Here is a 15,551-nt window from a genome sequence, read left to right on the forward strand (position 1 = left end):
AGCTATTAGTTTTAAATTACATATTTGGTAAGGTAACCTCCTTTTTATAGTATTTCCAATGCATAACTCAGGTTACCATCACACCACTATGGCTACTGGTAAATGATGGAATCTGAAACTGAGCAATGGAAAGTGTGAAGGGAAAAGTGGGTGATGGTTATATAATAAAGATTAAAAAAAAAAAATATGCTCATTAATATTTGAGGCTGCATATTTATGTTACAGATACTGAGCTGATTGCTGTAGCAAGTAAACAAGGTAAACATCCCTGTAAGTATGTAGGCTTATGCATAGTACAGCACCTCAGTGTCCCTGGGGATCCCATGCATTAAATCTGGACTCCTTTGATTAGAAGCCAAGCATCTAAAACATTGTTATGGCTGTAATAGCAATTTATTTAGGAAGATTTACCAGTGATAAATTAAGAGGCAAGGATACGTGTCGCCACAGAAAGAACACTGTGCAGTCTCGTACTAATTAGGCTTTATGCTTATTTGCTGTTGCTTACAAAAAAGTTTTTTGACAGACTCTAAAGAGGGTTCATTACTCCATAAGACTAAAGAGCTCATTCGCTTGGTTGAAATAAAAGATCATGTTTTTCTCCCGAGTATGTTAAAGAAATATGCTTTAATTATCTTTAATGATAGAGCAACTGCTGGGTGTGCATAAAAAGATGAAAGAGCAACTACTTGGGAAACACCCCTTAGAATTAACGATTGGTGCAGTCGAGCAGTGCATACAAAATATCATACAGTTTAAGCACAACTAAATATATTTTACTGGAAACCCAGGTATCGGATGAGAGAGCTGCATAAAACCCTGCCATCATTTAACATAGTTATTAATGCTGCTACTGCAGTGTCTGTGTCACACTAGCAATAGTTGTGTATAGGCAGCAAACCACATGCTGTGATGCAAATTAAATAGCAGGTGCCTCCATTTATGATTGAATTCTGGGAAATACTTCATTGTGGGTAAAATTTGTATCCGAATTCTTGTGCAAACAGTATAAAGGAGAAGGAAACTTACCTTGGCCCAGTGCTCCCTTCTTCAAAAAACTTAAGAGTCTGGGGTTCTTTATTCTGAACACATCCTTCCATTTTTTCCCAACCTTCCAGTTATTCTCTGCACTGATTCTAGAAGGGTTCATGGGCAGTATAAGGAATCTGTAAAGAGTGTAAATGTTTCCACATACTTGTGTAGGATTCTTCTGAGTTTTCTCCAATGATGCATAATCACTGTAAAGCATCACAGAATCTGCTGAGGATTCTCTCCCTGAATCAGTCGTACCAGCTGATACATTAGATAGCTTTCAGAAAGGGGTTGGATGGCTTTTTAGCAAGTGAGGGAATACAGGGTTATGGAAGACTGGTCCGATTGCCATTTTGGATTCAGGTAGGAATTTTTTCCCCCTTAGGCAAATTGGAGAGGCTTTTTGCCTTCCTCTGGTTCAACTAGCAGTTAGGCAGGTTTTATATAGACTTAAAAGGTTGAACTTGATGAACATGTGTAATTTTTTCAACCTAACTTACTATATGACATTAAATAAGTAAAGAAAAAAAAAGATAAATTGACGTCTTCATGGGATCTGGCTTTCAAACATGTAGGTGTATCTAAGAGATATACAGATTTTTCTAAACCATTAAACATTATCTGACTTATGTTAGTATGTATTATTCTATTGCAGTGCATAACAGGACAGAAAAATAATGGTTCTCCAAAGAAATTCTAATACACATCTGTCTTGTTAAATATATGACGAAATATGTTAAGTTTATTCTTAATTATGGAATCGGTATGTTACCATGCACATTAAATTACATATAATTCAAAATATTGGAAATGTTGATGGGAAAAAAAGTAAATGAAACTATTTGAATAAAATAAATAGTGAACACACAATTTAAATAGAAAACTCTGATCTCAGGCTATTCCATGAAGTCTCCTTGACTCTCATAACACTGGGCACTGGGGACTGACTTAGAAAGATCTATAGATACTATAGTACAGAAAATTCACCCCAGCAGTCACTGTTATTAGAATGCATCAGATAGAGTAATTCCTATGTTATGTATCACATCCAGAATATATGTACTCTATTTTAACTAAAGTATGAAGTGGAAAAGGAGTAGAAAGCATAATTAAATTTTTTAGGTAATGTGTGCTCACACTAGGATAGTGGGAAATATTTCAGATGCGTGTAAAATAATTAAAGCTCAGCACATTACTCAGCTTAAAGGGTGGTTCATCTATAAATTAACTTTTAGTATGTACTTTTAGTATGTCCTAGAACGGCTAATTCCAAGCAACTTTTAAATTGCTCTTAATTTTTTAAATTATTTGCCTTCTTCTTCTGTCTTTTTCCAGCTTTCAAGTGGGGGTCACTAACCCCATCTAAAAAACCAAATGCTACACATTTATTGTTATTGCTATTTTTTGTTTTTAGTCATCTTTTTAATCTTGTCCTCTGCTGTTCATATTCCGATCTGAAGAGCTGCTGAAAAAAAACTTAAAAACCATAAATTATAAAAAATGAAAACCAATTGCAAATTGTCTCAGAATATCACTCTCAACGGCATACTAGAAGTTAACTCAAAGGTGAACAACCCCTTTAACTCAGTGACCCAAACAAATTACACAGCAAAACCATAAGGACCGTAAATCTGCATAAATTAACACATTTGCCACCAATAGTTTGGCTTCCCCACAGCCTGTTAAGGAGGGTCAAAAGCAATTGCAGCCAACAACAGCTGCACCACTGCAGCACATAACAGCTTTACAGAAAAAGAATAAATCACATTATATTGCCTGTACCCAATAGCACAAGCACAGTATATACTATGACATTTCTGTCCAATTTCTGTGGTACCGAGGGCAGGTATTTTTCTGGCCTACGTGGTGGAGGGCCAATAATGGAAGACAGTGTTGAATACTCCCTGTTTTTAAACCACACCCATTTTACTTTTAAGACCATGTCCACATTAACGGGGTTGTTCACCTTTAAGATAATTTTTAGTATGATGTAGAGAGTGATATTCTGCAATTGCAATTGGTTTTCATTTTTTATTATTGAAGGTTTTTGAGTTATTAAGCTTTTTATTCAGCAGCTCTTCAATTTGCATTTTAAGCAATCTGCAGAATTACCCTAGCAACCATGCATTGATTTGAATAAGAGACTGGAATATGATAGGAGAGGCCTGAATAGAAGGATCAGTAGTAAAAAGTAACAATAGTAATACATTTATAGCCTTACAGAGCATTTGTTTTTTAGAAGGGAGTCAGCAACGCCCATTTGAACGTTGCAGAGAGTCAGAAGTAAAAGGCAAATAACTATAAAACTATAAAAAAGAAATAATGAAAACCAATTGAAAAATGGTTTGTGCTCACTTTAGGGATATCACTCATCGCTCAAATGTGAAAAATGTAAATCATATTAAAACAGATCCGTAAATCCATATTCCTCTTCTTCCCCTGTGGATAGCACACCCCTCCCCCCACACATGATTAAACACCTTAGGGGTCCCTAACAACAGTTTCAGAACAAACCCTACCAGGCGCATGTCCCACAGGGACTCTATGGGGTAAATTTATCAAAGAGTGAAGTTAATAGTGAAGTTCCGCCACTAGAGTGAAATTCCGCCACTCTCCATTCATTTCTATGGGATTTTTATAGGCGTATTTATCAAAGGGTGAACTTTCACTTTCACCCATTGATAAATACGCCTTTCAAAATCCCATAGAAATGAATTGAGAGCTGCGGAATTTCACTCTAGTGGCGGAACTTCACTTTTTGATAAATTTACCCCTATGCGTAGGTAGGCAGAGTAGGGCACATAGGCAAAGTATGGCACACCCAGGGAGCATAGGGCAATTAGAGTATGGCACACCCAGGGAGCATAGGGCAGGCAGGGTATGGCACACACAGGGAGCATAGGGCAGGCAGAATAGAGCAGGAAACAGCGAAGTCTATCAGGACCACTCTTAGATGAATCTTCAAGTTTGTATGAGGTGTGAACAATGTGGGCACTTTCAGTCTGGGTCTGAGGTGTAAACAATAGAAGTTTCACAATGCAGCATCTTACTGTCCGAATTTGAGGTGTAAACAATGCAGGAGTCAGTTAATCACCTAATCTCTGTTTATACATTTTAAGTTTTACAAAGGTAAGCAGTCACAGGAGCCAGACTTTCATGTGGGGGGCCACACAAAGAGAGGTTGGACAGCATTGCACTATGGCCTTAGGACTCTCGATTTGAGCTCCAAAAAAAAATATAACTTGGTGTTCAACTTGCAGTTCTCCAGTCTTAAACTTCATGAGATCCCTTACATCCTGCTATGGGAGGGTTTCTGGGAGTTTTAGTTCTAGAACAGTTTGAGGACTGCATGTTGGACATCCCATATCCATAGTATGTCACCTACTCTGCTCACTAGAGCCTCCTAGCTTGTACATCAGATATCCGTCCTAGGCATAACACAAGGCTCTTTAATACGTTTCTGCCTCAAATCTGGTTACTGGCAGATCTTGTGGAACCCGGCTTGAGCTGGGTGAAGAGGATCACTGAGTGGGAAGTGCAGTGGCACCAAATAAGTATTCCAAAATGAATTAACTGTATTTTATCCTTCTGTTTATAAACCTAATTTAAGATTCCTTTGTTGTTTTTTTTTGCAGTGTTTTTCTTCACTATTGCTATGCACGTGGAGGCATGAGACATACTTCTTATACCTGTATATGTGGCAGGTAGGTATATTCTTTAATTAATAAAGTATTAAGCATTTGTGGAGTTGAAAGTTTTCCATGCAAAATTGGTCCATCGCTTTTACCAAAGCCTTTACATTCAAAATGGGAGAAGCTTGTCGGGGTGGCGTTGATAGCCAGAGCATTTTGCCCATGTAATCATAAATCTGTTCGCAGAATTATATATTTGTGTCAAAATATTTTATGCTGACCTATTGAAGATGGCATTTGTATCACATCCTTGTTATTTTGTATAGTGTCTAAGATAGTTAGCAGTGAATAGTAATAGTCTCACACTTACAACCTGTGGAAAAAATAGTGTTAGTTTATTGTTTAATGTATATTTTATTTTCTAAGCAGATCCCTTTTTTTTTTTTTTTTTTTTGAAAAGCCTTTAAAATACGGTATTGTAGCAACCTAATGTAGGTTTACATTGTTATAACAAATACTGAGGGGCCAATTTATTTTTAATTATATTCAGCTTACAGCAGCTCCAGATCAACAGATCTGTTCTTTAATAAATATGTCAATTTGTTAAAACCTCTCCAGTGAGAAAATTTGTATTTACAGTCAAGCAACCCACCTCTACTATGGACACCAGAAGAAAGAAAAATGATCTCCAATGATACAAAGATAATGAGATGTATAGAATAACTGGTCCCCCCCCCCCAATATTGTTGGCAGTGATGATTAATACATGGTTCACGTTGCGCAAACAATTATCATCTGTTAAAAGGACCCCTTTATTGGAGTTGTGCTTCAGGTCCCTGTCTGGGTTTCTAATGAGGGGTGGGTGTATCCTCACTGTCCCTGTCAGAAGTACGGTAGGAAGGGGTTAGCCAATCACAGCCCTGCAGTCATACAAACAAAGACAAACAAAAAGAAAGTTGAGTTGCTGATTGGTTCCTATCCTACTGTGCACTGTGTTGAGTGCTGCTGGCTTTCCTGCACAGCCTGGGGACGCAGGCAGCAGGAACTGGAATACATGGGCAGGACTAGTAAAGACATTTTTCAATTAATCATCAAGAAACACATCTTTTATCTGCACATTCCTTCTATATTTAAAAAAGTATTAATGCACTGGCATATTCTTGTTTTTACACAATATATGTCCCCTTTAAAATTGATTTAAACTAAAGAGCTCTTATTCTGTAGCGCTCTTTAGTTGGAAAGTTTCCACCCCTTTTGGGTTCACAAACTTGACCTGTCCTACCTAATTAGGGTCTATTAATGGGTATGCAAATTACCAATGTGCTTTTTTTTTTTTTCTTCGATGAACAGCCTTTCTTTGAGTTTGATCGTTGTTACATTTGAAATATGCAAGTGGGCTTCATCCAAGTATTTGATTTATCTGGAGATTAGCATATGTATTACTTACCACTATTACATCAACTTTTAAAAGACATATTTAAACCTTTCTCAGTACCCGCTATGACATTTCTTTTTCAGGTGCACCAAAAGCAGTATTTTTTCTGCTCAGTTTGCATTGGACTTGATTGTTTCTTTTCCATTAAGGACTTCATTTTTATACAAATATGGACAACCTGTGATCTGTAACCTATCCATGGGCTTGGTGTACTGCCATGTTTATTCTGTCCTTCTAGACCGTCAAGGTACACTAGGGAAACTGGTATAAATCACACGGTTTAATGGTTTGCACTTTTGCTGTTCTCCAGGGGTGCATTTGTGCCCTTTGTTTTTCAATCTCTGCAGAACAGAAATGAAAAAGAAAAATAGATTATATTTTTCCCTAAACTGTCACAATGGTTACATGTTCAGCTCTGTAAACGTCAAAATACTTCAGAAAAAGCCTGTCAGCCATTCCTAGGTCTCATATCAGTAAGAAAAGCTCTGCGAATAGAATCCCATAAATAAAAATCTTGAAGAAATATAGTAGCTCTTCACAAGAAGTTTAATTAATTCTGCTTTAACACAAAATTGCACTTTAATGCTGTTCTCAAATGAAAATATATAACATAATGTCACCAAAGGCACTTTATTTATAACACCTATTTGCTTATAAGGAAGCAAATATAGCTGTGGTCCCAAAGTCCCAAGATGGTGGTAACTGGTAGGCCACAACAATAATATTAAGATATATAAATTGATTAATTAAGCTGCCACCTTTCCTGGAAACAAAATTGTTATATAGCATACATATAATGATACAAATGTTATTCCATGAGAGAATCTCTTAGGCAAATACTGTGAGGCACTGCACTAAATACTGTTGAAATAATGTGCCCTTGAGTGCAACACAACCTTTGTTTTATCACAGACAGAAGGAAACTACTTCTACTGAATTCTGCTAGTTACCTGTTGTAAACCCTTTCCTTGCAACGGCTCTTTGATCTTGCCACTCCACAAGTTCTGCTCAACGTGTGGCACGATCGATAAAAAAAAAGGAAATGTACAATCCACAGAGCTGGCACAGTTGTATTCAAGAGCCAGTGTCATAAGCTGGCACCATAGATTTTATGATCTATATGCTTAAGGGTTAGGCAGCATAATACAAGAAGCAAAGACTAGTCACAGTTTATTCAAACCATGTTCTCCATCTTTCAAAGTGTGGAATACTCCCAATGCCTATGATATTTATATTGTATTCTATACTCCAGGTGTACATATTAAAAGTCCTACCTCTAGTCAGCCTCAGTTTGGTGCCCCATTGATAAGGAATGCTCATCACTAACCTCTTTAATTATAGACACTGGTATTTCTATTAAACTTTAATCATGAAAACTGATATCACATCCTATTTGAGTAAAACCTTTAGTTTTAATGTTCCTCACACCATCCCATCTATATGGGGTTTCAAAATGGAGCTAAGTAGTTGATAAAGTCTTCTTCTTGTGCATATAACTATCCCCCAAAAAAACTTGAATTTACTTAGGCCACCATGTTAAGGCTGAATGTCAGTCTTTCCTATAGTTGCAGAGTTTTTGAGCCTGGTTACTTCGCATCCACGGAGATGGCATATGATCTGTAACCATGTGTAGCGAAAGCCTTGTAGAAAGTACTTTAACTTTATATTACGAGTTGGAACTGTGAATTACTTTTAAGGGCCTCTCCTCTGATGTAGCAGAGCAGCGGTGACCTGCGATCATAATGAAAGCCGAATAGGTAAATTAAGGATCATCATCAAAAGGAATTTATGAAGTGGAAGAAGAGTTTCAATTATAGCTGTTTCTTTCCTCAACATGCCATTGCTCCAGTTCTTTATCTTGATTTTTCCTCTGACATTTATTATGATTTAAATGCATGTATGTATCACCATAGATCAGTTGCAAAGCTTTATAAATATGCAATTTCCCCTTCTATATACATATTGATTCATTGTCAGCCTGTCGGGACTCGTCTTCATTTTGAAGATTATCATACTCCTCTCCCTAAGTGACATAAGCTGACAGTTGTTTCTCTCACATTCTCACAGTTAAGCAGTTTTCTGCCGCATCTCTTTAGGCAAGACATGAGGTACATTTCTCCGACAAGGCATTTCATAATCAAAATCAGCATAATAAGTAATGTAAAGGGCATTAACCTAACAAGTGTAAAGTGGTTATTGTCCTTTCCCTGTGTTAAGTATGGTTGCTAGGAATATAAGGTGCAACAGACAAAACAGTTTTATCTGGATGATATAAAGTCCAAGCACAGATAACTCTTTTACATTTTCACAAATTTAGACATTGGTTTTTGGTATTACTGTAGTTAACATATTTTATTCTAACAGCAGTATCCCTTTAATATCAACACTAACTCACTTCTAACTCATTGTTAGACTTTGCTCATGGTTTTAGAGTTTCTGGCTGTTTGCAGTTGAAATTTTCTGCAGGGTTATTTAATAACATAGTTAAAATGAAACATTAGAGCTCTGTTGAGTGTTTAGCTAGCCATTAGCAGTGGTTTCCACTAGTACTGCTGATTGTGGACACGGAGCTTATGTACAGACACTAGAACTTGCCCCATGGAACATACCATAGCAAACTATTAAAATATTTATGTTCATTATTCTACCTGCAGGAAAATGATAAATGAATGATGAAAATGTTGTAGTTTATTGGTTGCTACAAGTACTGCTCCGGGGAAAATCTGTCCTTTGTTAGTAAATGAGCCACAATGTTTTCTCATTAACAACCAAATATCTCTGGAATAGCACTGTCTGTTTATCTGACAATGAAGTGGCTTGTACCAAAAGACAGATTAGTATCTTTTACATAATGTCCCCATGTCAGTTAAGCACACTGAGAAGGTCATCCATCTAACATAGCCCTCAAGGAGAATATTCTTCCCAAACAAAATATTGCACATTGTATTGGATGGCACTTTTTAGCATTTAGAAATTGTATGGCGAGTTATAGTTATAAAGAAAATGAATGGAATTATTTTATGATGTTTTTCTTTTGTATTTATTTTTACCAGTGGTGACAATTCTTCAGTTTTGCATTATGGCCATGCGGGAGCTCCTAATGATAAGACTGTGATGGATGGAGACATGTGGTAAGTTTCTGGTGCTGACATTATGCATAATGGAAACAATGTCCTCCAAGCATCAATATCTTGTCTGAATTGTTATCCCCACATTAGCTTGTATTGGGGATTAACAATTTGGGGGAACTGATTTGCTCTGTATATGTGTGAATTAATTAAAAAAGCCATTCCTAACTGTCAGGAAAGTGTTTACTAACTGAGAAAAATTCCATCTGCTGGATATCCTTTAGGGTTCTTGAGTATAAACTTTAGTAAATCAGCTCTATAGTGTTGCCAAGGCAATTTATTTATATATGCGTCAGATGTTTTTTTTAGTTGTCTAAGTACAAGGTAAATTGTGATATTTTGACATTGCTTTAACTACTGCAAAGTAGTTAAATTGATTGCTTTATTTTCCAGTCCTGCCATAGTTGGTGAAGTGTTTTTTGTTTAGTTTGTGAATGTACAGTATATGTATATTTGCCAGCACTAATTTCTCATAGGATAGATTGGAGTCTATCAAAGCGCTTAATTCATCCAAATTTGGTTAATGTTTTAATTAAGGAATTAAGGCCTCTCTTACAAATTGACTTGTTCCCAACAATCCCGAAAAGTGTACTGTATAGGGAAAGGATAAATATCTGCTATAAATAAATATGTGGATATCAATATAAACAGAAAATTACAAATATATCGGTTACAGTGTACACATTTATAATCCTTAATTCATCAGTTTTTAAGATCCCTAAGAAATGTTGTATATGGTCAATTTCTTGCAACTTGTCACTTGTGAAGTTTTGTCGCAGCTACAGTCACGGCTACTTTGAAAGGGGGAGTTCATAAATTAGGTATGAAGTAGACATTGAGGATGTTGGCACACAGTATATTCTCTTTTGTAATAAAAGGGTGAACCTTTGTCACTATTAATAATTGTATTAATTAATATCAATAAAAATATGAATATAAATATAAAGGATCAATGATTAAGCCTTTTGATATACTGCTTGTGAGCAATAACTTCCACACACACAAGTAAAGGTAGAAATTTAAAACATTTACTTAGCTTCGTATGATGGTAATTGCAATAGCCAGTTCAGCATCAATTCAGCATAATCGGGGAGCTCCGCAAACTTTGGTGCATGACCCTCAGGTTCCCGATAATCAAGCGATGATCCAAAATCCTGGCCCTCTTTCAGGAGTCTGAGGTAAAGCTACTCATCCAAAAATGAAGGTGTACTTTATAATCAACTGCTGAAGAGAGATTTAACCCCGAATGCTGACCTAAGCAATATTTTTAGCTTAAGAAGGTATTAACCCAAAATGCTGTCCAAAGGGATTCTAAAAGATCAACAAGAACTTTGTATCTCTTTCACCAAAACTAAGGGGCAGATGTATCATGGGTCGAATATCGAGGGTTAATTAACCCTCGATATTGGACTGCCGATTTAAAATCCTTCGACTTCGAATATCGAAGTCGAAGGATTTTGCGCAATTCCTTTGATCGAACGATCAAAGGAATAATCGTTCGATCGAACGATTCGAAGGATTTTAATCCATCGATCGAAGGATTTTAAACCATCGATCGAAGGATTATCCTTCGATCAGAAAAACCCTGGAAAGCCTATGGGGACCTTCCCCATAGGCTAACATTGGCCTCGGTAGGTTTTAGGTGGCGAACGATTATCGAATGGTTGACTATTCAAACTAATTTTTGGTTCGAATCGTTCGATTCGAAGTCGTAGTCGAAGTAGCTAATTCGATGGTCGAAGTAGCCAAAAAAAACATTCGAAAATCAAATTTTTTTTCCTCTATTTTCCTCTATTCCTTCACTCGGGCTTAGTGAATGGGCCCCTCAGTTTGTTATTCAATCTAAGTCTTAGCTGCCTGTTTATCCATTTTTAAGGATGTTTGCTGGCAATAATGCCCATGTTTGCTATAGAACGTTTCCCCATCAATATAACTACATCAGGGACATTGGACTCAAATAACTATCCCAAAATCTGCTGAGTTATACTTACTCAATCTTATGGTTTGATTCACTATAAATTATATATATATATATATATATATATATATATATATATATATATATATATATATATATATATATATATATATATATATATATATATATATATATGCTTTTTGAGCGAGCAGGCCCAATTCCTGCTCATTTTCTAGGTTGTAACAACTCATCTTAAAGGAGAAAGATTTTTTTTTTTTTTTTTTTACAAGTAGCATCTGTGGATAAGGGAAGATTGTATCATACTTACCGTGATCTTCCTTTCCTGGACACTCCATGTCATACTTACCGAGATAGCCCCGCCCCAGTGCTCCCATCAGAAGGACCCTCCCCAAAGCTTTAAAAGCCCAACCCCACCCCCCAGTCCGGTGTCTCGTAATAAGCTTCTAGAAACTACCGAAAAAGGGATGGGAAACCTGACATGGAGTGTCCAGGAAAGGAAGATCACGGTAAGTATGATACAATCTTCCCTTTTCCTGGACACTCCATGTCATACTTACCGGGACTTAGCAAGCTAATATCCCAATGGGAGGGAATTTGTTACACATAAGGAAGTATAATCTATACCAGATAAAACTCAGAAGAATGAAACCCCCAAAGGTGGACCAAAATCACCTTGTGGAAATCTGTGAACTCTATTTTCAGAGGAAATGGACTGGAAGAGAATAAAGGAAATAGTACTCCTTAAAGGAACCCACACCAAAGTAATGATACCGAGTGTGAAACCAGCATGACAATTACATTTAAAAAGAGAGAACTCTCTCTTAATTAAATAGAAGCGGATAGGAACCCAGAGTAACACTTCTACATAGTCTTACTCCTACTACATACCAGCACGTTTATTCCAACCGCATAACATCCACAAGAGGACTCTTGGAAATGGCTCAAAAGCATGGTACCTGCAAAAGAGGATTTAGTAGGGGGAAGGAAAAATACCATCACTAGTATTCTACATGACCCCACTCTGTATGACACTACCGGTACATGGCATCACCTAGTGTAGTTCCCCGTCTCTTTAATACTAAGGAACCTGTATTTATTCTAGACCATAACCAATACACCTCTCAATGAGAGGTCCGTAGAATGACTTATGGAGAAGGAGTGCTGCCAATGTGGGAATACCTTACCTGCCCTGTGAGGTATCTAGAAGCATTCTGCAGTCTGTACAGGTTGAAATTGTTTTTTATCTTTAGCTCATGATCCAACCCCAAACAAGACTGGATAGTATTAAAGATCAGCGTGCCCTGGAGTAGACCAGGTAAAAGAAATGCCTGCAGATATGCATAACCTTGCTATGATACAGTCCTCGAGCCTTCACAGATGTGACCTGTACATAGCTGGAGTTATTGTACCCCATAGATTGGGCCTATAAACAATCTGTATGGCCTGCTCCCATGAGTTTACCATGTAGGAAGAAATTTGAATGAATCAAGGAAGTATTACAACCAACAATACTGCTAGAGATTGGTTATTCTCAAATCCCTGGAGATGGACAGTACCATCCTTAAGTGTTCAAGATTAAAATTAATCTAGGTATGGAGATATAATTATTTACCTATTATTCTGCAATGGAACTCCCCTACTAACCATACTAGCATGTCCAAGCCTGTTGGCAAGAGATGCAATAACCAGGACCTTGCCTAAGGCTGATACTGCAGCCTTGGTCTAAAAGGATAAAGTGTATAAGACCCTTTTTATAGCTTGATGTTAAGCCCTATGATACTTACCTCAACTAGCCAGGCCAGTCTATGGTGGTGTAAAAGGCTAAACCCAGAGTAACAGACCTTTAGAAAACCCAGCATGCCAAGATTGCATGCTTCCTGTCCACCATATGGATTAACATTACAGAATAGCCTGTTATAACGAACCAGTGGATCAAAACTTTTAGCTATAACTGAATTGATGGAGAATACCTAATTTTACAGCCAGCTTTATATGGTAACCATTAATATAATATGTCCCATGAATATATAGTCCGAGAGCTGACCCCTATTGTATTGGAGACAAACTAAATAGGTCTGTACTATAAAATACCTCATTGCAAAGCTCTAAAACCCTGTGCCATTAGTGAATACAGTATACAGTATGTGATTTAACCAAACATTTGCACTGACTGATGCACCCACTGTCTTCCAGACTGAGACCAGATAAGTTGCACCCCTGTAACCAAGAAAGAGATCCTGATGAATATCATACCAGTTTTATAAATAGACCTTGATTTATCATTGGAATATACAGAACACTTATCTTGCCTGATATCCAGCTGTGGCGATATTAGATTCCTTGTTAAATGTATATATGACTGTATACATGTCTACGTCCATTTAGCCCCAGGCCAATCCTATCGCAGAAGCAGGATACGTATTTATCTTATTTTCTTAATTAGCAGGAATAAGTCCAGTCGTAGAACCTAGATTCTAATTAGTGAGATCCTTAAGACTGATAACTATTCCAACAGCCTATAGTTGAATGTAAGCAAATATATGGACCACGTCGACTTCAAAAGTTGTGGTCTACAAGTTCATGTTATAATACAGCCATTGTATAATACCTACCTGCTGTTTGACTATTGCTTAACACCCATATGCAATATAGTCGTATACCTTTAAACCAGAATTGGCCACTACTCTCACACCATCTTTGTAACGGTGCATAATCCTATATATTACATAGCATTTATATGAATCAGAATTGGCCTTAGCCAATCCATTTAGACAAGATACATGTCTACATCAGTTACCACCTTTACTGTATCTGTAACCCATATACCGATTGTGGCATACTTACCGGGACACAGTCCCCTAAGCCATTATGGACTGCTGTAAATAAGGGTATAATACTTATCTGCAACACAGCTGACGTACTTAATTAAGTTCATAATACCTATATCTGACTTGGCTAGTGCCTTTAAGTCAGTCTTGGCTGCTGTTATCAGCAAGCATACGTTACCCTATTGGCTTATTTGCAAGAGTAATCCATGCTTATAACCTAAATCAAAGTTACTTGAAACAGACATGACCCAGGGATACTGGAGCCTTAACTTGTGTTACCATGCTTACATACAAACCTGAAGGTTATATAGGCACCCTCCGGCAATGCCTAGAACCTTACCACACCCATTACTCATCAGTTTAACATTTACCTTCAGTTTGGTTGTTCTATTGATTGGTGTCCAAACCAGAGAGATGTATAGCATGTTCATTTACTTTAGTTATAACCTTAGTAAGCACCAAAGCCACTGAAATGTTTAAGCATATACATACAGTAAGGTTATAGTAGTGACCAGTGGCTGGCCCAATTAATGTATGACATGTGCATTAGTATGTGGTTATTATAGCCAGCTCCGAACCACTGATGTTACCCCATCTACATTCAGTTTGGTGTAATATTAAAGAGTGCCTATACCAAAAATGTCTAACATGTACATTCATATTTGGTTATTAAAACCAGCTCTGGAACCACTAAAAAGTTTCCACATATACAGTCAGTTTGGTTACCACATAATGCAGCAACAGGCCCAGAAATGTATAACATATGCATTTGTATTTGGTTATTCAAGCTAGCTCTAGAATCACTGAAATGTTTCACATATACAGTCAGATTGGTTACTGCCTTATGCAGTGACAGACACAGAAATGTATAACATATGCATTTATATTTGGTTATTCAAGCCAGCTCTAGAATCACTGAAATGTTTCCACATATACAGTCAGTTTGGTTACTGCCTTATGCAGTGACCGGCCCATAAATGTATAACATATGCATTTGTATTTGGTTATTAAAGTCAGTTCTAAAATCACTGAAATGTTTCCACATATACAGTCAGTTTGATTACTAGAAAATGCAGTGATAGACCCATAAATGTAGAACATATGCCTTTGTATTTGATTATTCAAGCCAGCTCTAGAATCACTGAAATGTTTCCACATATACAGTCAGTTTGGTTACTGCCTTATGCAGTGATAGGCCCATAAATGTATAACACACATTTTGTTTCCACATATACAGACAGTTTGGTTACTGCCTTATGCAGCGACAGGCCCATAAATGTATAACATATGCATTTGTATTTTGGTTATTAAAGCCAGCTCTAGAATCACTGAAATGTTTCCACATATACAGTCAGTTTGGTTGCAATATTCAGTAGTGCCAGGACTAGGAATTCCTACATCATGCAGACAGAGCACTCGGCCCAAGAGTAAAGAGGCCCCTTTCTCTGGCTGCCCATCCCAGCTAGCCAGTATCCACATGCTCACACATATACACACGCATATACATACATATATAAACACATATATATACTGGCTAAACAGTTTACTTCCTTCCAT

General features: G+C 37.0%; 1 protein-coding gene across 2 annotated transcripts in view; it reads left to right on the forward strand.

Moving 5' to 3' along the window:
- pepd.L (peptidase D L homeolog) overlaps positions 1 to 15,551 on the forward strand; it is a 135,134-nt gene that overhangs the window by 54,228 nt on the left and 65,355 nt on the right. For both annotated transcript variants that reach the window (XR_001935160.2, NM_001095944.1), the window contains 2 exon segments: positions 4,668 to 4,736; positions 9,153 to 9,230. Coding sequence is in view for 1 of the 2 variants with exons in the window: in NM_001095944.1 (NP_001089413.1) it covers positions 4,668 to 4,736; positions 9,153 to 9,230 (147 nt within the window). In the remaining variant the exon portion in view is untranslated.

The sequence above is a fragment of the Xenopus laevis genome, chromosome 4L, assembly GCF_017654675.1.
Source record: "Xenopus laevis strain J_2021 chromosome 4L, Xenopus_laevis_v10.1, whole genome shotgun sequence".
Lineage (NCBI taxonomy): Eukaryota > Metazoa > Chordata > Amphibia > Anura > Pipidae > Xenopus > Xenopus laevis.